Genomic DNA, 22875 nt, shown 5'->3' on the forward strand with positions numbered 1-22875 from the left:
TATTGATACTTATTGCAAAAGTGTTTCCCAGAGAAGTTGTACCAATTTACACTTCCATCAGCCATGTGTAAGTGCTTATTTATGAAATGTATGCAGGCATTGAACACACCAGTGAGGAGTAGTATTTGATTATGAGTAATGTCTCAAGCATCCTTAGTGAGTGCTTATTCTCTCAGAGTCACAAGATGGCTACTTCACCTCCAGCATTGGGTTGGGGTCTGGGCTGCAGTCAGGAAGAAGAAAAGCAAAAGGAAAAAGGGACAGGCATGCTGAGCGCTGAGCATTCCCTCTCCCCAAGGAGTTTTAAGTTCCCTTTTTTTAACACATCTCTTTGGCTGAAATTGTGTCAGATGGCCAAGACTATGAGCCAGATATGCCAGGGGATACAGTTTTTATCTAGGCATATTGCTGTCTCACAAAATGAGTGTTTTTGTTAGTAAGTAGGAAAGAGAGAATGATACTTGGTTGAGAATGAGTAGTCTCTGCCGTGAATGGTTTTTTTTTTTTTTTTTTTTTTTTTGAAACGGAGTCTTGGTCTGTTGCCCAGGCTGGAGTGCAATGGCGTGATCTTGGCTCACTGCAACCTCTGCCTCCCAGGTTCAAGCAGTTCTCCTGCCTCAGCCTCGCAAGTAGCTAGGATTACAGGCACCCGCCACCACGTCCAGCTAATTTTTGTTTGTTTGTTTGTTTTTTGAGACAGAGTCTCGCTCTGTCACCAGACTGGAGTGCAATGGTGAGATCTCGGCCCACTGCAGCCTCCACCTCCTGGGTTAAAGCAGTTCTCCTGTCTCAGCCTCCCGAGTAGCTGGGACAACAGGCACACACCACCACACCCAGCTAATTTTTTTTGCATTTTTAGTAAAGATGGGGTTTCACCATGTTGGCCAAGATGGTCTCGATCTCTCGACCTCGTGATCCGCCCACCTTGGCCTCCCAAAGTGCTGGGATTACAGGCATGAGTCACCACGCCTGGCCAATTTTTTGTATTTTTAGTAGAGATGGGGTTTTGCCATGTTGGCCAGGTTGGTCTCGAACTCCTGACCTCAGGTGATCAACCTCGGCCTCCCAAAATGTTGGGATTACAGGGGTGAGCCACCACACCCGGCTTCTACCATGAGTTTTTGATCTTTGGTAATTCGTAAGCAAACAACAGTATCTCATTGATTTAATTTACATTTTTCTGATTAAGCATATCCTCTGTGTTTTATTAGCATCAGAATTTCTTCCATTGTAAATTGTGTTTACATCCTTTGCCCACTTATCCATGTGGTTCTTCAAACTTTTCAGGTTGCCCACTTTATATAATAAGGGAATAGTCATCCTTTGTTTCATACACACACACACACACATTTTATACTTATAAGGTGCTTATGGTACTACTACTTCATTCTACATGAAAAATCTGAATATTTCAGTATCAAGTGTTGATCATTGCATATTCAGAGAGTAGATAATTAACACCCTTATATTTTTTAAGCATAATTTTTAAATATCTAATGTATTGATCTACAAAGAATTGCTTAATATGTGGTACTGAGCAGAAGATACAAATTGATTTTCCCCCCAAATAGATAACTGTTGGTGATAGAATCACATTCCCACTAAGCTGAAAATGTTTTCTTTGCCATGTCTACTGAGTCATACATATCATGGGTTGTTTGAGGCACATCCATTTTGTACCATCAAAGTTCTGTTTGCTCTTGTGCTGGTATTTCAGTTATTCACTACCTATTTATGACTTAGAAAAACTGCAGACTTTTTTATTTTGAGGCAGAGTCTCACTCTGTTGCCCAGGCTGGAGTGTAGTAGCCTGATCTCAGCTCACTACAGCCTCCGCCTCCCAGATTCAAGCGATTCTCCTGCCTCAGCCTCCCAAGTAGCTGGGATTAAAAGCACCCGCCACCACGCCTGGCTAATTTTTGTATTTTTAGTAGAGATGGGGTTTCACCATGTTGGCTAGGCTGGTCTCGAACTCCTGACCTCAAGTGATTAGCCTGCCTCAGCCTCCCAAAGTGCTGGGATTACAGGTGTGAACTACCACGCCCAGCCAAAAAACTGCAAACTTTTAAAAAGTGGCTTTTAGTTAACTAAAAAGATAGCTCTTTAAAATGAAGAACACCAAGTTTAACCCAAAAGGATGAAACTGTAGAGCACAGCTGCATTAGTTGGTGTTCATGGACCTTTGAATCTCCTATTAATTTTATGTAATTTCTATTGAAATTTTATGTAAATGCATGCATCTATGTATGTGTATTTCTTTAGTAATTTTTATCACATTTTCAAAGTGAGTTTTTAACTCAAAAAAGATGCATTCTACTAAGGTATTCTACTAAGGGGATTCCCATTAAGATCAGGAATAGGACTGATGTGCCCACTAACACTGCTATTATTTAGTGTTGTTCTGGAAGTTCATGCCAGTGTAATTAGAAGTGAAGCAGAAATAAGAACTGTAACTATTAGAAATGAAGAGACCAAATCACAATGTAAGCCATTAGGGTGAGAATCCTGTTCACTTTTGGCCATCATTGTATCTGTAGCACCTTGCCTAGTGCCTGGCCTATAGGAGATGTTTAATAAATCTTTGACAAGTGAAAGATAAGATATAATTTTATAATCGATATAGAAAATATAGATATGGGGCTGAGCATGGTGGTTAATGCCTGTAATCCTAGCACTTTGGAAGGGTGAGATGGGGGGATTGCTTGAGCCTAAAAGTTCAAGACCAGCCTGGGCCACATAGTAAGACCCTGTCTCTGCAAAAAATAGAAATAAAAATAGAGATATGATATAATTATGTAATCTCAGAAAATGAAAGAGAATCAACTAAAAACTGTTAATACTGATAAGAGAATTCAGTAAATTGGGTGATCATTGGATATATACCAGATATCCAAAAATCAAGAAGTACTATATTAGTAATAACCTTAATGTACTGAGAAAAGGAAAAATGCTATTGACAATAGCAACGAACATATAAAATATGCAAGAATAATTGTAAGAAAATCATGTGGAACCGACATGAAGAAATAGAGATTTGCCATGTGCCTGGTTATAAAGACTGAGTGTTGTAAAGAGTCATTTTCTTCCAAATTAATGTATACATTTAACACTAGCCTAAATCAAAATCCTAATGGAATTTTGTGGGGAATTCATTCTAAAAGTAATTTAAAAAGTAAACAGGTCTAATTAGCTTAAAGAATATTGGGATAGAGAAAGTAAATGAAATTAGCCTATTACATATTTGAATATACTGTAGTGCTATAATAATCATAAGCACAAGAACAGCCAGTAAATATTTTCCTTTTAAAAATTTTTGTTATGAAAGTTTTCAAACATAGATAAAATTCAAGAGGTTATTACCATGAACACCTATGTATATATATCTGTCACCCAGATTTAATAATGAACATTTTCCTGTATTTGCTTTATTCTTTTTTTCAAGGCATTTTAAGCAAAATCTCACGTGTTACGACATCTCTAGTTTTTTGCTGATTTTCTTTTTTTTTTTTTTTTTTGAGACAGATTCGTGCTCTGTCACCCAGGCTGGAGTGCAGTGGCACAATCTCAGCTCACTGCAAGCTGCGCCTCCTGGGTTCATGACATTCTTCTGCCTCAGCTTCCTGAGTAGCTGGGACTACAGGCGCCTGCCACCATGCCTGGCTAATTTTTTGTATTTTTAGTAGAGATGGAGTTTCACCGTGTTAGCCAGGATGATGTCCATCTCCTGACCTCGTGATCCTCCCGCCTCGGCCTCCCAAAGTGCTGGGATTACAGGCGTGAGTCACTGCACCCAGCCTGTTATCACTTAATTTCAATACTACACAAAAGCTTACCTGCTATATAGCTCCATTACCCTTCTCCTTTATGCTATTAATGTCACAAATTACATCTTTGTACATTGTGTTCATGAACATAGTAATTGCTTTATGTAATTGTCTGTTAATCCAGATAGAAAAAGTTACAAAAATATGTTGATAATGTCTTTTAAATATACCTATGTAGTTACCAGTGCTCTTTATTTCTTCATGTAGACTCAATTGTCTAGTGTCCTTTCCTTTCTACCTGAAGGTTTCCCTTTAACATTCCTTTTTTTTTTTTTTTTTTTTCCTGAGACAGAGTCTCGCACTGTCGCCCGGGCTGGAGTGCAATGGCATGATCTTGGCTACCATATAGCTGGGAATACAGGTGCCCGCCACCACACCTGGCTAATTTTTTGTATTCTTAGTAGAGACGGGTTTCACTGTGTTGGCCAGGCTGATCTCGAACTCTTGACCTCATGATACGCCCACCTCAGCCTCCCAAAGTGCTGGGATTACAGGCATGAGCCACCACGCCTGGCCCTTTAGCATTTCTTATAGGACAGGTCTACTAGTGTCAAACTATTTGTTTTTATTTATCTAGGAATATCTTGATTTCTTCATTTTTGAAGGATAGTTTTGCTGGATCTAGAATTCTTGATTGATAGTTTTTCTTTTAGCACTTAGAATATGTCTTCCCACTGTCTTCTTTTTTTTTTTTTTTTTTTTTTTTTTTTGAGACGGAGTCTCTGTCGCCCAGGCAGTGGTGCGATCTCGGCTCACTGCAAGCTCCGCCTCCCGGGTTCACGCCATTCTCCTGCCTCAGCCTCCTGAGTAGCTGGGACTACAGGCGCCTGCCACCGCGCCCGGCTAATTTTTTGTATCTTTAGTAGAGACGGGGTTTCACCGTGGTCTCGATCTCCTGACCTTGTGATCCGCCCACCTCGGCCTCCCAAAGTGCTGGGATTACAGGCGTGAGCCACCGCCCCCGGCCCTTCCCACTGTCTTCTAACCTCCGTAGTTTCTGATGATAAAGAAATCAGTTTATGTTGTGAGTCACTTCTGCCTTGCTGCTTTCAAAATTCTGTTGTCGGCCGGGCACCGTGGCTCAAGCCTGTAATCCCAGCACTTTGGGAGGTCGAGGCAGGTGGATCACAAGGTCAGTCAGGAGATCGAGACCATCCTGGGTAACACGGTGAAACCCCATCTCTACTAAAAATAGAAAAAAATTACCTGGGCGTGGTGGCGGCCGCCTGTAGTCCCAGCTACTTGGGAGGCTGAGGCAGGAGAATGGCGTTAACCTGGGAGGCGGAGCTTGCAATGAGCTGAGATTGCACCACTGCACTCCAGCCTGGGTAATGGAGCAAGACTCCATCTAAAAAAAAAAAAAAAAAAAAAAAAAATTTCTGTTGTTGTCTTTGGTTTGAGTTATGATGTGTAGCCTTTTAAATTTGTCCACCTTGGAGTTTGTTGAGCTCTTGAATGTATAGATTGTTTTTCATCAAATTTGGAAAGTTTAGTTGTTATGTCTTCGAATGGGTGTCCTTCAGATCCCTTTGGCTCTGTTCACTTTTCTTGATTCTCTTTTTGTGTGTGCTCATCAGACTGGATAATCTCAATTGACTTATCTTCAAAGTCAGTCATTCTTCCTTCTACCTGCTCAAATCTGCTATTGAAACCCTCTAGTGCAGTTTGCGTTTCAGTTATTTTACTTTTCAACTCCAAAGTATCTATTTGGTTTCTTTTTGTAATTTCTGTCTCTATTGGTATTCTCTGTTTGGTGAGACATCATTCTCATACTTTCCTGTAGTTCCTTAGACATGGTCTCCTCTAGCCTTTGAAAGCATTTAAAATAGCTGATTTAAAGTCCTTGTCTAGTAACTCCAACTTTGTCTAGGAAGTCAGGGACAGTTTCCACTGATTGATTTTTTTTTTTTTTTTTTTTTTTTTTTTGTGAATGACTATACTTTATTTCTTTGTATGTCTTGTAATTTTTTGTTAAACTGTACATTTTAAATGCTGTGGCAACTCTGAAAATCAGATTTTCTCCACTCTGCTCCTCAGAGAACACTCTTTTTGTTGTAGTTGTATTTTGTTTAGTGGCTTTTCTGAACTAATTCTGTAAAGTCTGTAAACTTGTGTGTGTGTGCCCACTGATGTCTCTACTCATTTAGCTTAGTAGATGTCTCATGATTGGGCACAGTTGTCTTGAAATGCCTGGAACCAGTGAGTCTCCCAGTGCTTGCTGAGGGGCTCTCTGTGTGCATGTTGGAGCATGCCTTCAGTCAGCCAGGCAGTTTACAACTCTGTGGTAGCCTTCACTTCTATTTGTGTACCACCTCAAAGTCAGAGGTGCATGCTTAGGGCCTTCTCAAGTCTTACAGCCGCAACACATGCATGTGGTCTTCTAATTTGCAGAAATGTATGAGAACTTGTCAGATTCTTTATGGACATCTTGTTCCTTAGCTTTTTTTAACCATTTGAGTTAATCTGTTGTTTGTCACAACTGTTATCCATCACCTTAAACAGCTATGACATTAAGCACATGCCTTTAAACATTTTTTAAAACACCCCCCAGGGAGGGAGAGGCTTTTAGTACTAGGCTTTGAAAGAAAGCTCTAGCTCCTTTCTGCTCACTACATTGCTGGGAACGTGGGCTGCTATTTTTCAAGGCGTTCACTAAGCTGGGGCAAGGTAGATGTGTCTAGGGCAAGTTAAAATGCACGAAGCTCATTGTTCTTACTGAGATTCAGCTGTTTTTCTTGAATCAAGTGCTTTCCAGGGTGCTGCAAGCCTTTTGTTAATTTCGAGTTCTGAAAAAATTTATCCTGACAATTTCTGCTAGTTTTTTTGTTGTTTTTATTGGGGAGTGAATTCTTAGAGGTCCTTACTTTGCCATTTTTACTGATATCACCCATCATAACATCTCATCTTAAATACTTAAATATGCATTGAATGATATTTTCTTCCATAACCACAGTACCATTATATCTAAGCAAAGTAATATTTATTTCTTAATATTATCCAGTACCATGTACTTATTCAAATTTCCCCCAGTTGCACCAAAAATATCTTTTGTAATTGGCTTACTTAAACCAGAATCCGTTCAAGGATTACACACTGCATTTGGTTATTATAATTTCTTAGTCTTGTTCATTATTTAAAATTTGTTAATATGACTATTTTATTTTATTTTTTGAGACAGAGTCTCACTCTGTCGCCCAGGCTGGAGTGCAGTGACGCCATCTCAGCTCACTGCAACCTCCGCCCTCTAGGTTCAAGTGATTTTCCTGCCTAAGCTTCCCGAGTAGCTGGGATGACAGGCACGTGCTACCACACCTGGCTAATCTTTTTTTGTATTTTTAGTAGAGACAGGGTTTCACCATGTTGACCAGCCTGGTTTCAAACTCCTGACCTCAGGTGATCTGCTCACCTCGGCGTCCCAAAGTGTATTGACAGTTTTATTTTATTTTATCGTATTGTATTGTATTGTATTGTATTTTTTTATTTTTTGAGACGTCGTTTCCCTCTTGTCCATGTTGGAGTGCAGTGGCACGATCTCAGCTCACCACAACCTCCACCTCCTGGGTTCAAGCGATTCTCCTCCCTCAGCCTCCCAAGTAGCTGGGATAACAGGCACCCACCACCAGGCCCGGCTAATTTTTTGTATTTTTAGTATAGACGGGGTTTCTCCATGTTGGTCAGACTGGTCTCGAACTCCTGACCTCAGGTGATCCGCCCGCCTCAGCCTCTCAAAGTGCTGGGATTACAGGCGTGAGCCATTAAAGTAGAAGCGATAGCACGTGAATACCCATAGTCTGAATACCCAGATTCTATAGTTGTAACATTTTGCTGTAGTTGCTTGATACATCTTTCTATATCTATCTGGCTATCTACAGTTTTTGCTGAGCCACTTCAAAGTAATGTACAGTCATCATAACATATTTTACCCTTTAATAATTTAGTATCTCCTAAGAATAAGGACATCTGGCCAGGTGTGGTGGTTCACGCCTGTCATCCCAGCACTTTGGCACACCGAGGTGGGCGGATCATTTGAGGTCAGGAGTTCGAGACCAGCCTGGCCAACGTGGTGAAACCCTATCTCTACTAAAAATACAAAAAATCAGCCGGGCTTGGTGGTGGGTGCCTATTATCCCAGCTACTTGGGAGGCTGAGGCAGAAGAATCACTCGAACCCAGGAGGTGGAGGTTGCAGTGAGTAGAGATCACGCCACTGCGTGACAGTGCGAGACTCCATCTCAAAAAAATTAAGGACATCCACCATTCCCCAGTGTAACCACACTACTTTTTTTTATACTTACCAAAGTTAGTAATAATTCCCTAAGATCTTCAGATACCCAATTCATAACCAAATTTCCCCAACTGTTTACACAAAATATCTTTTATAGGTTTTTTCCCCTCCCAAAACCCAGGTCTAATCAAGGAGGTTCCTTTATCCCCAGCTTAAAACAACCAGCATTTTCTCATGTTCATGTATTCTGTGGGTCGGGAATTTGGAAATGGCACAATGGTGACAACTTGTCTCTACTGCACAAAGTCTGGGGTCTCAGCTGGAAAAATTGAAGGCTGGGGGTGACTTGTTGGCCAAGAGTTTGAGTTATCTGAAGTCTCTTTCACTTACATGTTTGATGCCTGGTCTGGGAGGACACACAAGACTGAAAGTGCCAACATGTGGCCTCTCCATGTGACTAGCTTCCTCACTGCCCAGCAGCCTCAAGGCAATCAAACTTTTTACATGGCGGTTCAGATTGCTAAAAGCATGAGTGTTCAAACAAGCAGTGTGGAAACTGAAATTACCTTTACTGACCTAGCCTCAAAAGTCATATAGTGTCATTTATACCATATTCTGTAGGTTACAAATAAGCCTGCTTAGATTCAAGAGTGGGGCACAGACCTACCTATCCGTAGGAAAGGTGTCATAGGATTTGGGGTCATGTTTTAAAACCACCACACATACAAAACTATAGAGAATAATATAAAAGATATCCAGTATCCATGACTGAAAATTATGCATCAACATTTGGTAAATTTGCTTCAGATCATGTTTTAAACAAATGTTACCTTTAAAGAAAGAATTTCAGCCTTCCAAATTTCTTGTTCTAGAATCTGCATACTGCTTATCCAGAAATTCTCCTTTATAATAGCAATAGCTAACCAAGGAGTTTAAATCTAGGTCAGCAACACCACTACATCTTTTTTCTGTGACATTAGATTTTTTTCTTTAAAAATACAGTAAGACTGGGCATGGTGGCTCATGCCTGTAATCCCAGCACTTTGGGAGGCTGAGGTGGGTGGATCACTTGAGGTTAGGAGTTCAAGACCAGCCTGGCCAACATGGTGAAACCCCATTTCTACTAAAAGTACAAAAATTAGCCGGGCATGGTGGTGCATGCCTGTAATCCCAGCTACTCAGGAGGCTGAGGCAGGAGAGGCGCTTGAACCTGGGAGGTGGAGGTTCCAGCGAGCCGAGATCACCCCACTGCACTCTAGTCTGTGGTGACAAAGCAAGACTCTGTCTCAAAAAATAAATAAGAAGAGTTGATTGAGCTCCTATATATCCACCAGTGAGAATGAACAGTTATTGATATATTGCCATATTGGCTTCGTTTATCACTATCTTGGTTTTAAAATTTTTTTCTTTGCTTGAAAGCAAACCCCAGTTATGCCATTTCCCCCAAGTATTTCAGTATGTATTTCTAAAAAATGGACATTTTCTCACAAAACCTTACAACCTGTTATTATATGTAACAAAACTAACAATAATTTTATAATTCTTTGTTATCCGATTCTAAGTCCATAATCAAATTTCCTAAATTGTCAAACCATGAAAAGGTGTTTTTAATATTAGATTTGTTTAAATCAGGGTCTAAACAGGGTCCATGTGGCATTTGAATGTCATGCCTTTTAACCCTCTCAATCTAGAGAACTCTCCCCTTTTTTGTTCTGTGCTATTGATCTGTTGTTGACACTGGTGTAATTGTCCTGTCCTACCTTCTAGATTTGTCTGTTTGCTTACTTGTGACATTGTCTTTTTAAAGAGACTAAGCCAGTTTATCTTGTAGAATGTCTGCTTGTACCTGTTTCCTAAACACTGAAAGTAATATGAATGGCTTGCTATATTTTAGCTCTTCAACAAAACAACTACTCAGGTGATGTGAATTTCCTATTGCTTCTCATCAAGAGGTGCGTGAAGTTGTGTTGTGCTTTCTCACTATTAGTGACAGTAAAGTTCATACTTAAAGTGGTAATCTCTTGGTCTCATTATAAGTTTTTTCTTCTTGAGGTAAGCAGGTAATCTGTGAGGTAATATTTTGGTGCTGTGTGAATATCCAATTCCCTAGAATCAGTTGTTTCATTAGGACTTGCCAGCTTGTGATTTTCTAATTCTGTCATTCCTTCTACATTTAGTAGCTGGCTTTCTTCTGTAAAGAAGAGCTATCTCTCATCATTTGGGGCTGTTTGGTTATCCTGAAACATACTTCCTTTTGAAATGGTGGGATGAGTATTTTTTGATTTCAGGTTGGTAAGGCATTATAAAAGAGTCATGCAAGAGGGTGATCCTCTTCAGGAACTCATAGCCTGGTTGGTAGACAGAATAACACATCAGCATTAGAGAATGAGACAAGGTGGTATGTGCTATGTATCAAGTAATTTGTACAGATCATAAGTTCAGAGGAAAAAGATCAATGGAACCAAAGAGGTTTTGTGTAGGAGATTGATTTCAGCTTACCTTAAAGAATGGGTAGGTTTTGAATAGGCAGACAAAAAGGAAGATAGTACTCTAGGTAGTGTGGATGGTGAGGATGAAAGCATAGGGAGAGAGGATGAGCTGTACACACTCTGGAGATATAATAAGGGAGCCATCCGTCTGGAGAAGCTGAGAATATGGATGTGGAAATAAGGTTGGAGAGGTAAGTGGGCCAGAAGCAGAATATGGGACAAACTTAAATGCCAGTTCAGAGAGATTAACTTTTTATTTTTATTATTGATTTATTTTATTATTATTATTATTTAAGACAGAGTTTTACTCTTGTCGCTGAGGCTGGAGTGCAGTGACGCAGTCTCTGCTCACTGCAATCTCTGCCTTCCAGGCTCAAGCAATTCTCATGCCTCAGCCTCCTGAGTAGCTGGGACTACAGGTGTACACCACCATGCCCGGATAATTTTTGTATTTTTAGTAGAGATGAAGTTTTGCCATGTTGGCCAGGCTGGTCTCGAACTCCTGGCCACAAGTGATCCACCTGCCTCAGCCTCCCAAAATGCTGGGATTGCAGGTGTGAGCCACTGCACTTGGCCTGGCTTATTGTTTTATTTTTAGAGACAAAGTCTCACTCTGTTGCCCAGGCTAGAGTGCAGTGGTACAATCGTAGCTCACTGTAACCTCAAACTCCTGGGTTCAAGCAGTCCTCCCACTTCAGCCTCCCAAGTAGCTGGGACTACAGGTGCATGCCACCACACCTGGCTAACTTTTTAAATTTTTGTAGTGACAGGGTCCCACCTCGGCCTCCCAGAGCATTGGGATTACAGGCATTAACCATCATGCCCAGGCAAAGGAGGTTCACTTTTTTACCCCGCTCTGGGAGGTTCACTTTTACCGTTTAATCAGTATGTGCTTTGAGCATTTGTGAATTAGTTTCTTATGTGATGGCAAGCAAAATCTGGCTTCATAAAAAGCTAGAAGCAGGAAGACCAATGAGACCACCTTTGGAGAGCTTGTATGTAGGGAATATGGCTAGCATTCAGATAAATGTCTTAGTGACACCTTCTCATCCTGTTTCCCCTGCAGCCCGTGTGACCCCAACTCTGCCAAAGCAAGACCGCCCCGTGCGTGAGGGGACCCGGGTAGCCTCTATTGAGACAGGTTTGGCTGCAGCAGCTGCAAAGCTGGCCCAGCAGGTAGGTGCTGACACCGCAGGTCACCCTGCAACTAATAGCAGTTTGGTCTCCTTCCTTTTACCTCGTTGCACTTCTGAGAGCAAGATGGGTCACCAGCAGCTGTACTGGAGCCACCCGCGAAAATTCGGCCAGGGTTCTCGCTCTTGTCGCGTGTGTTCAAACCGGCACGGTCTGATCCGGAAATATGGCCTCAATATGTGCCGCCAGTGTTTCCGTCAGTACGTGAAGGATATCGGTTTCATTAAGTTGGACTAAATGATCTTCCTTCAAAGGATTATCCAAAGCATCTACTCAATGAAAAACCATGATAGTTCTTTGTACATAAAATAAACATTGAAAAAACAAAAAACAACAACAACAAAAAATAGCAGTTTGACTTAGAGCCTCAACACTTAGACCTGCAGGCTGATAGGATCCTACCTTTGTCTCAGTGGGGATTGAGTAACCTTTGATCTTTATCCTTGGCAGTATCCCAGCCCCCTCTTAAATCCCTCTTATCCCAACTCAATGATAAGCTACTTCCACAGGTTACACAGTTGACATGATTTAGGATGAAAGAAAATATTAGGCCAGAGAAAAACCCTTGCGGATATCACTTACCTTTTTTGTGTGTGAAAACCTCTCAGATGAGAAGGACCAGATCCATCCTTTGCTCTCATATGAAGCCCTGAGGGGGTGACTCAGCTGAGTATACTCAAGTTCTCAGCCACCCACCAGTATTGTAATTTGGTTGATTAGAAATTTTTCTTGTCCTCTTTATGAAATAATATTATCTTAATCTTCACACACTAATATTTTTTTTGTCCTAAAGAGTGATCTTCACTAGAATCAAGTTCACCTCCTAGCATTAACAGCTAAAAGTTCTTTAATGTGTGTAATGTGCTTAGGAGCCTTTGGAGGTGAATTTTCTGGTTCTCTCGCTATCAATATCCCGTTAGCTTCTAATCCCATATCCTATAGCTTAGAGCGCTATTAAGCATCTGCTTTGTTAGTTGCTTCCGTATACAATGTGTGATGTAATCTGCCCAATAGCCCTGTTCAACAGGTGATATTTTCATCATTTTATAGATGAAGAAAATGAGGTTCTCATTAAGTGACTCAGGATAATACAGCCAGTAAATGGAGGAGACAATTCAAACTCATATCCTCTAACTTCAAAGTTCATATTACTTTCTATTTAAATAAATGCTCACGTAGTGTAGTCATTACATCGTATTTAAATAATATTTAAATCTTTGGCAATCTTCTTTGACCAGAACTTCTCTCTCTTATGTATATCCCAATACAGTGTAAGCTGTAATTTGAAAAAGGGAGTTCTACTGTTTTATATAAACGTAAATTAAGTAAAGGTGTGAAAATTACTCTTAGTGCCTTTTAAGGAGCTGAATTCTGTTTGGGATGATCAGAGATTACCTCAAAGAAGAGGTTTTGAAATTGGGGGAGGGGCAGGCCGGGCGCGGTGGCTCAAGCCTGTAATCCCAGCACTTTGGGAGGCCGAGACGGGTGGATCACGAGGTCAGGAGATCGAGACCATCCTGACGAACACAGTGAAACCCCGTCTCTACTAAAAAAATACGAAAAACTAGCCGGACGAGGTGGCAGCCACCTGTAGTCCCAGCTACTTGGGAGGCTGAGGCAGGAGAATGGCGTAAACCCGGGAGGCAGAGCTTGCAGTGAGCTGAGATCCAGCCACAGCACTCCAGCCTGGGCGACAGAGCAAGACTCCGTCTCAACAAAAAAAAAAAAAAAAAAAAAATTGGGGAGGGGCTTTGCAAGCTAAGTTTCTGGTATGGGCCAGGGAGGCATTCTAGAAGGGAATTCCTTGGTATAGCACACAAAGCCCTCCTAAAACCCTCTTGATTTGGTCTCTAGTCATCTCCCTGACCTCCTTCCAGCCCCTCATGCACACCCTTTATACAGCCATACTGCACTGCAATACTCATAGTCCCCTCAATGAGTATATCAGATTGTCTCATGGTTTTGTGCCTTTACAAAAGATGTTCCTTTTACCCATTGAGAATCATACCGTCTCAGATGCCTTACCTAACAGCCCTTCGTACTACCTACCACCTCTTTATTTCAGAGGCCTTTTTCTATATACTTCTACAGCATTCTCTCGTGGTACTTACAATCATAAATGTATGTTTTGTTGTTTCTTACTAAACCATGAATACTTCAAGAGTGGGAATATATTTAATTTAACTTGGTATCCCCACTATGGTCAGAAAATGTGTTTAGTCAGTATTGGGGTGAGTGAGTGAGTGAGTGAATGAATGAATGAATGAATGAAACAGATCTTTCTCTATTGGAGACTTCATGTTGGGGAGTTAGTTAAAATAAGTAATGGATATAAGAATGAATTCTAGAGTCAGCCTGCTTGGATTTAAATTACATAAGAGTTCTACCACTTGGGCAAGTTGATTTCTCTTTACCTCGTTTCCTCATAGACTTCATTTTAGGATTAAATGAGGTAATGTATGTACAAGCTCTTTTAGAATGGCAGTTGGTATGGAGTAAGTACTATAGGCCTGTTAGCTTTTCATCATTATTATGAGTTGGCTAAGTGTAAACAGCCAGACTGTGGAAGATTATGAATGTCAGGCCAGGGAGTTTGAACTTGGGCGGGAATCTGCTAACAGCCTTTTGAGCAAGGGGATTGGCAAGGTGAAAGTGGTTCTGTCATAAGATGGTCTAGTTGTCTGTGGGGGTATCTGGATAAATTATATATGAAAGAGATTGGCAGCAAAGGTAGCAAAATTTAGGCTAGTGATCTAGATATGAAGAGGTAGTTCTGAGTTTAAGTGAGAGAAAAAGGGACAGAAATGCAGTTCCTGGTACGGGTAGAATAGCATTGTGGCTGAGGGAAGAGATTCTGAAGCCAAATGGCTTGGATGTGAATCCCAGTTTGGCCACTTACTGGTCCTGTAACCTTAGGGAAATGACTTAGCCTCTCTGTGCCAGTTTCTTCATCCTTCAAATGGGGTTATAATTCTTACTTCTTGGGTTTTTACGAGTATTAAATGAGTAATTATAGAAGAGTGGTTGGCATGTATTACTAATATTATTATTCTTGTACCCCAGAAATGCCTGTGGTAGCCACAGCTTGTCAGATCTTCAAAGGCAGGAGTAGGCTCATGTTGCCAAGAGAAGGCAAAAAAATGTAATCACTGAGTTGGTTTGTGTGGCTGTATAGCATTTCAGAAGGTGAAGTTATTTACATGCTCTCAGCACCACCTTTCCAGGTTCTCAGGGCTCCAGATGCCCGCTATACAAATGTCCACTATGCAGTGGATAGTAGATCCGTAGGGCACTGGATGGTTGAGATACAAGGTATTGGGAGAAGTGACACAACTCATTTGTCATTCCCATCCCCAAAGTGAGGTTTTTAGACCCAGTGACCTGGAGGATTGTCAAGCCCTCTGTTAAAAGAAAAAGACCAGCAAGGGGAAGAGAAGCCATTATAAGAGATGAAGATAGAATAATAAGTAACTACTTGTTGAATATCTACTATGTGCTGTGTATTTTTATGTCATCATTTAATCTTTTTAAAAACCCTAAAAAGCAGATATTTACCTGTTTTATAGATGAGGCAGCGGAGATTCAGAAAGGTTAGTCAGTTTGACCATAGTCATCCAATTTAGGGAACACAAGCCTGGATTTGAACCAGATTTATCTCACTCCAAAGCTAATAATCTTTCTAATCTTTCTATGCTCAGATTTTCCATTTTGAGAAGTTTGCAAGGTGTCTCTTCAGATAGACCTGGTTAAATGCTGGTCCCAACTACTTTTCAGCTGTGAGGCTTTGGGCTCAAGTTACTTAATACCCCTGCACCTCCATTTTCTCATATGTAAAATTAGGATTTTTTCTTCTTAGGGCTGTTATGAGAATTAAATGAGATAAAGTATATAAAGTGTCTCAGCTGCTAATGTAAATTTAGTTATTATGATTAGATGTGTCCAAGGTCTACCTCATTAGTGGCAACACTAGGACCAAAATCCTAGTCTCCAAATTCATTTACAGCTCTCTTGGCACTGTACTAAAATGTGACAGCGGTGACTTAAGGATGGATAGTAACAAAGAGATGATCTCAGGTATTGGAAGGCCTGTTACATGCTGTGTGTACATCCAGGCTAGACTTGGTACAGGTAAGGGAGAGGGTGGCAGGTTGCACAACCATATTGGCCATTGTCTAGTTAGTTCGTTTCCTGGGAACTTTTCTTCTTTTTTTCACTCCTGAATCTCTCCTCCTACTTGGCTTGTGTTTCAGGAGCTACAGAAGGCCCAAAAGAAGAAATATATCAAGAAGAAGCCTTTGCTGAAGGAGGTAGAACAGCCTCGCCCTCAAGACTCCAATCTCAGTCTGACAGTACCAGCCCCCACTGTGGCTGCCACACCACAGCTTGTCACCTCCTCCTCACCCCTGCCTCCTCCTGAGCCTAAACAAGAGGCCCTGTCAGGAAGTCTCGCTGACCATGAGTACACGGCTCGTCCCAATGCCTTTGGCATGGCCCAGGCAAACCGCAGCACCACACCTATGGCCCCCGGTGTCTTCTTGACGCAGCGGCGCCCTTCAGTTGGCTCCCAGAGCAATCAGGCAGGACAAGGTACAACGGCCATGTGGTTGTAGAACCAAAGGATCTTAGAGCCACCTGCCCTAAATCCTAAGTGCTCTAGTAGATGACAATACCAGGGAGGAACACTGAAGGCCAACCTAAGGTGCTTGGATTTGATCTTATGGGCCATGGAGAGATGTTGACTGATTTGAAATACAGACAAGATCAGGTTTTAGTTTTGAAAGATCCTTCTGGTGGCCAGAAGGAGGTAGAAGGTGGGCTAGAGATGGGAACTCTAGGGAGGAGGCACATATACAAGTTCAGGCAAGCAGGAAGAGTACCTGGGGCTCTGCCAGAGGGAGTAGAGAGGGAGGAGATGAACTGATCAAATACAGAGGCAGTCAAATAGGACATGGGAGGGGATTTAATGTGGGGAGACAGAGACAACAAAGAGTCAGGGGACTCAGGCCTTCCTTTCCCTCACTTTGGTCCTCAAAGCCCAGTCCCTAGAGTATGCAGCTCAAGGGCACGGAGGTTGGTGCGACGTTGAAGGCTGATGAAGATGAGAGTTTCTAATGAAGCAAGGCCCTAGGGATGGCAACTTCAGGGACACTGAGCTCTAATCACTAACCAGGCACTTGTCCAGTCCTGGTGGGTAGGATAAGAGGGTGTGGAAGCACATTTACCTCCCTGCAGGATCTTGGAAGGAAAATGATTGGGACCAGAGTAATCAGTGGAGAAAAAGAACCAGACAAACTGTAATCAGGGAGTCTCTTGCTGCTACAGGAGGTCATAGAAGGAAGAGTTAAAGCATGTGGTGTTGGTTGGAAGTAGTTAAGGAGGGCTTCCTGCCCAATATGGTCAAAGGATGGAGAAACTTTGTGGGTAGAGAAACAGGAAGGGGAGGTGGCCTGAGGGCAGTTGGTGCCAGATTTGGTGTTGAAGCCCTTGCCAAAGCCCTTGCTTACTTTTCCCTTCTCCCACAGGAAAGCGTCCCAAAAAGGGCCTGGCCACAGCAAAGCAGAGACTCGGCCGTATCCTGAAAATCCACAGAAATGGCAAACTACTTCTGTGAGCCCTCCTGTGTCCCACCCCTCACCCCTTTACCCCCATTGCCTTCTCCGTTGTCAACTCTCGGGGCATTCCTGGATCCTATCTGCCCCGGTCAAGGTGCTGAGGTGCATTGTCCTGCTTTCTTGGGACTTACCAAAGGCACGGACCCCTCCACCGACTCCTCCTAGCTCCCTTCCCCACTTTCACTAGAGCATCCTGCCTGCCTTCTCCATGCCTCTGAGTAGCAGGTAAATGGGAGAGGTTTCCAGCTGACTAGAACCCTCTTTTCTACTCGTCCAAACCACTCCCCTGTCACCTGCCTTGTCTGTTCTTTACTCTTGATCCCCTCCTAGAGCTGGAAGGCAGGATGAGGAGAGGTGTGAAGGAGCCTGAGCCATGAAGTGGGAAGCCCAGTGCTTGACACTTTCTGCAACTCTAGCCCTATATCCGGAAGCCTGCCCACCTCCACCCATTCTGTTTGCCCCATTTCCCCAGTCCAGTGGACATGCCCCATCTCCAGACTTGCTCATGGGAGAAGGCTGTGGTCTCTGCCCCCTCTTGCCAAAAGCTTCATGGAAATGAAGAGGAAGGCCTAGAGCCTCCTTCCTGCCCCACTGTGGGCCATTTCCAGAAGTGGCCTAGAAACGCCAACTTCACTTACCTTTCGGAAGAAAGGTGATTCCTATCACTTGTCAAGGTAGGGAGAGGTCAGATGCCCAAGCCTTTGACCATGGCTTTGTAGCCTGTTGGAGGAAGCTACTTTTAGCTGGCTACACATGAGGCCACTTGTTTTAGGGTGAGCTCCAGGGATTTGCCTGGATTTTGAAATCATGTAGAACATTATCCACGTGGCTGTGGCTGTGGCTGGGCCCTGGCAGGTGGAAAACCATCTCCCAGAAACCTGAAAGCACCTGCCACTGACGCAGATAACCCTGGCCCTACAGCTTGCTTGCTCCGCCTATACCACAGAGCACAGCCTGGACATTATGGAGGGTGTGGCGGGACGGCCCACACCTGGGTCCTCCATCGGGAACTTTTCATGCTTCTTTCTCCACCTGAGGTCTTGGTCTGAAGAAGACCTCAGGACTCACATCTTCACTCCTGGGCCTTTGCACTTCCAGACGACAGGTCATCGTTCAAGCAGAATGCAGACAGGCCATTCACGAGCCCAAGTTGAAGAGAAGAGACGCCCATCCGTGAAGGAGCAGACCATCCATCCGATCCTCCCTTCCCCTGTCCTTCCTTCGTGGATTATCTCCATTGTCCAGACAGTGCCCCCACCTCCCACCGCCTTGCCTCACTGGCAATCTGGACTCAATGGAGAACATCCCCCCCACCTCCATTTGGCACTGCCCAAGTGGAGTGTACCCTTGCCCTCTCCACCTGTACCACCCACTCCAACCTCACCCCAGCTTGCCCAGTGCTGCTGGGGAATTTAACAGCTACCATGCAGGCCACAGGGAATTTGTGAGGCTTCCTTCGTCATCTTTGTATCTCCAGTTTGTCTTTCTTTTCTCCGTAGCCCTGCCTCTACTTTCCTTCCTTGGAATCAGGGGTTCCTTTAGCCCATTTGCTTTCTCTACCTTGGGGACCCCAGGGGCCAAGCAGTTCTCCATCTAGTCACACCAAAGGCAGAAAGCCTGGCTACCTCCCCCCCTAGCACGTGAGTCCCTACTCCCCTCCCCTCTGTTTCTACCCAGCTTTGCTTACTTTGGGGATTTCAAGGCAGCAGAGGGTAGTGAGGGGAGGGCAAGAGAAGCCTCTGTCGCTGTATAGGCAACTGCCTGACTATGCGGTGACTGCTGTAACCAACATCAGGTCCCCAGCCCTTTTGTCCATTAACACCCCCTCTTGATCTTTCAAAGGCAGCTAATTGCTAGCAAATCCCCCTGATTCCGGCCCTTTCCCTCTGTTTCTTTGTTAGAAGTTTTCTGTGGAGCTGAAACCCAGCCTCCATTTGACTGGGTTTCATTTAGCTTAGTTGGGTTCTTGGAGCCCCCTGTTTGTTGTTTTGTGTTGTTTCCAATGAAAAGCAAGTTTACCCTCAGAGTTATGCTTTTCCAAAGAGGCTGATGTCTTTGTTTTTGTTTTTTTTTAATGTTTCAGGTTCTAAGTGAAGTGAGTTGGGGAGGGGTTGGGAGTGTTTAGTAATCAAGGTTTAGAACACCGTGAGATAGTTACCTCTGATCTCCAATTCCTAGCTAGGGGCTGGATAGGGGGAAGGGAGAGAGGATTTCTATTCACCTTTAATATATTTTTACAAAAAAACAATATAGAAACAAGCCCACCGCTTCTGTACATGTCTAAATATATTTTTAGAAGTGGGTAGGATTGTGAATTTCTGATGCAGGGCCTTTTTATAAATAGGTTAGAGTAGCATCATTCACACTTCTCTGTTGTTTTTGCCCCTGTCTTTTTCTTATGTTGTGTTACTAATGTAATTTATATTTTTTTTAGATCCTCCCTTTCCTATAGAGATAAAAGTGATTTATCTTGGCAATTGCTTTGCTTGGCATTCTTTTTTTTTGTGGTGGGGGTGGTGGTGTGGTGCAGGGTCCAGGAGTGCTGCCTTCTCCTTGTACTCCTTTGTCTCTCCCTCAGCAAGTTATTGGTGGGCATTTCCCTGGTGGTCAGCCTTATGCTTGAAGTGGGAAGGGTATTCCCACCCTCAGGAGGGACACACTTCACACACTTGAAGTAGATCATCAGAAGCAGAGTGAGCAGAAAAGAAAGGGTGCAATAATTCAAAGGGATCTGACAAGTTCAGTGGGAGGGCTTTCCAGAGACTGCTTTTGCAAGTGTGTCCTCTTTCTGTGAATGTGGGATTTTTTTTTTTTTCCTTCTCCCTGCATGGAAGACATGCACTTGTTGTACAATCTGAACTTAATTACTGTGCTTAGGGCCAGTACAAAGGTTAGAAGAATATAATTATCAGAGCTTGTTTTCACAATTATCGCACTTGTTTTCTTGTGCCAGGCACTACTCTTAATGCTTTATTGATTCATTTCATCCTCACCAACACCCTCATCCTACCAGCAAAGAAACAAAGTAACCTTCCTGTATCATACATGAAAATTCTGGGACCAACCTGGTTCCAGAATGTATATTCTCTTATCACTCGTTCTACCACTTCTCACTGATAACCACTACCATTTATTAAGTGCCTTTTGGGTGCCAGGTGTTGGGCTAGGGATTTTACTTAGGATATCTCATTTAATCCTCACTGAAAACCCCATGAGGATATTCACCCTGTTTTACAGTTAAGGAGACTGAAGTTTGCCAATGGTCTTCTGCAGCAGGATCTGCCTGATTCCAAAACTTACGTTCTTTGCCTTCACCGTATTAGAAAATCTTTTGAGGCTCAAGCACCCAACAGATCATTATTAAGCCTCTGTTGTGTGCAAGGTGCGGAATTGAGAGTTATCTCCTAAGGAAAGCACCCAGGGTGATCTTGGGAGACTCAGTTTCAAATTCACCACCACCCTGACTCTGTAGGTGAGCCAGGACAGGCTGCTTACTGTCTGTGGGTCACCTATTAAAGTATTTTGAACCCAATCAAGATTTACTTCCTCCTGGAGATTCTGCTTCTGTGAGTCTGGAGTGAGGCTGTCTGGTTTTGGCACCTACTGGTTAAATGACCTCCTCCAGTTCTCACAGTCTGTCTCAGCAGTAGATGGGGTTTTGATAAATGTTCATGTCTGAAGCATGGAGAACTGTATTTCCTGGTAGAAAGGAAACAGGAAAGAAGGATTTTAAAGCCTTTGCAGGAATGGTGGGCTGGGTTATTTTTGTCACCAATTCCCCCCACCTTCCTCAGTCAAGAGACAAAGCACTGTTTTGTGCTTTGTTTTTACCAACCTCAGATTGGAAGATAAGCTAGACACTCGGTCACCTTATTCCTCAGTCCAGGCAGGAGGTGCCAGCAGTTCAGAGGCTCCTGTCTCAAAATTGGGAGGGAAACAAGGCACCCAACTTCAGTCCTCCCCCTTCCCAGTATGGAGTGGAAAAGTGCACAGGACTTGGGGCTAAAGAGCCCTCCTTCTCAATGAGTAAGTAATTTGGGAGAAACTGCTTGTCTGTGTCTCAGTTTCTACATTTGCAAGATGGAATTAACTATGAAGCCCTCTAGAAGCTTGGTTGCCCCTAAACTTTCTGGATGTTGTTAATTCCCAAACCGAATCCTCTAGCCCTAACTTGTCCTGAGTACAGATTGCCATTTCTGCTATCTCATGTTGTTTCCCCTGCCTCAACTACACAGGCCCCTTCATCAGCACTCTGTACACACCAAGTTAACTGAAATGGCACTTGCCCTCCAGTAAGTTGAATGGAGGAGAGGAGCATCATATGGTACAGCATATTGATAGAGCTACGTAGGGAATCCATCCTAGAGAAGCGAGGAGATTGGGGAAGCCTTCCTATTGGGTGGTGCTTGAGTTGAAAGATGAAAAGCAATTAGTTGATCTGGCTAAGAACAATGGGAGAGTAGTCCAAGCCGAAGCAGTAGCATGAATAAAAATAGGTTGGGGGGTGTGTGTACATTCATACAGGTCAACAATATTGTAAACTGCAGCTGGGACTCACCTGGAGGAACATCAGCACAATCCCCAAGAGGGAATATGTAGTTTGAGAAGGCATATGATCATAATTGGTTAATTTTTAGGCATAATGTTTATTTTAAAATCCTAAATTATGGAGGATATGTAATTTTGATGTTTGTCGAAAGACCTTACTTTATCCCAAGAATGGCAGAGAACCTTTAAAGGGTTTTAAGCAGAAAATCACATGATCCAACTTGGCATTTAAAAACGATCCCTTTGGGCGGGGCGTGGTGGCTCACGCCTGTAATCCCACCTCTCAGGGAAGCAGAGGCGGGAGGATAGCTTGAGCCCAGGAGTTTGAGACTTGCCTGGGCAATATAGCAAGACCCCATTCTCCACAAAAGAAGAAAAAAAAAAGACAAGTGTAAAAAGGATCCCTTTGGAGGTGGGTGAAGAGGGGGAGAGACTGAAGCCAGGAAGGCTAGTTTGGAAGCTACTGAAGGAGAGATGGGGAGGGCACCATCTCATCTAGTGTCCCATTGAATGCCAGTTTCCTAAGGAAACCTTCACCCAACTGTCCAGTCAACTTGGACCTTTTCCTGGACTCCTACATCCCATGAAAGGCAGAAATCCCAGGCCATTTCCAGGGGGCAAACCATGAGTTGGGCCACTCAACCCAAGAGACAGAAGATGAACTCCTATATCCCCTTCAGCTTTTTAATTTTCAAAATAACCTCAGACCCTCTCCTTTTCCAAGGGACCCCATCGTAATGTCAGCACTCACCAATGAATGTGTTAAGAGAATTACAGTACCCATTTTGTATTTTCCTTGTCAGGAGTCAGTAGCCTCCCTCACACTAAATTCTGTCATACACAACCTTTCAGGAGTATCTTCCCAGAGTTCTATTTTCATCATCCGCTCCTGCTTAAGAACACTTCATGACTTCCAACTGCTTATTACACCCTCTGGCTCTCAAGGCTTTCCAGAACCTGGCCCAACCTGGAGACAATGGGATG

At 43.0% G+C, this 22875-nt stretch overlaps 2 protein-coding genes across 6 annotated transcripts in view; both read left to right on the plus strand.

Moving 5' to 3' along the window:
- Nucleotides 1-19820, plus strand: part of PHF8 (PHD finger protein 8) — a 105862-nt gene extending 86042 nt beyond the window's left edge. For all 5 annotated transcript variants that reach the window (XM_007991786.3, XM_007991791.3, XM_007991788.3 and 2 more), the window contains 4 exons: nt 11604-11713; nt 15982-16318; nt 17254-17338; nt 18442-19820. In XM_007991786.3, coding sequence (XP_007989977.1) covers nt 11604-11713; nt 15982-16318; nt 17254-17338; nt 18442-18520 — 611 coding nt within the window. In that variant the 3' untranslated portion in view covers nt 18521-19820. The remainder of the gene's footprint in view (nt 1-11603; nt 11714-15981; nt 16319-17253; nt 17339-18441) is intronic.
- Nucleotides 11749-11999, plus strand: LOC119622600 (small ribosomal subunit protein uS14-like). Its single transcript, XM_037994927.2, has one exon. It carries the CDS (start codon nt 11798-11800, stop codon nt 11966-11968), a length of 171 nt encoding a protein of 56 aa, XP_037850855.1. The 5' UTR covers nt 11749-11797; the 3' UTR covers nt 11969-11999.
- Nucleotides 19821-22875: the final 3055 nt, after the last annotated feature.

This window comes from Chlorocebus sabaeus, chromosome X (assembly GCF_047675955.1).
Source record: "Chlorocebus sabaeus isolate Y175 chromosome X, mChlSab1.0.hap1, whole genome shotgun sequence".
In the NCBI taxonomy this organism is placed as follows: Eukaryota; Metazoa; Chordata; class Mammalia; order Primates; family Cercopithecidae; genus Chlorocebus; species Chlorocebus sabaeus.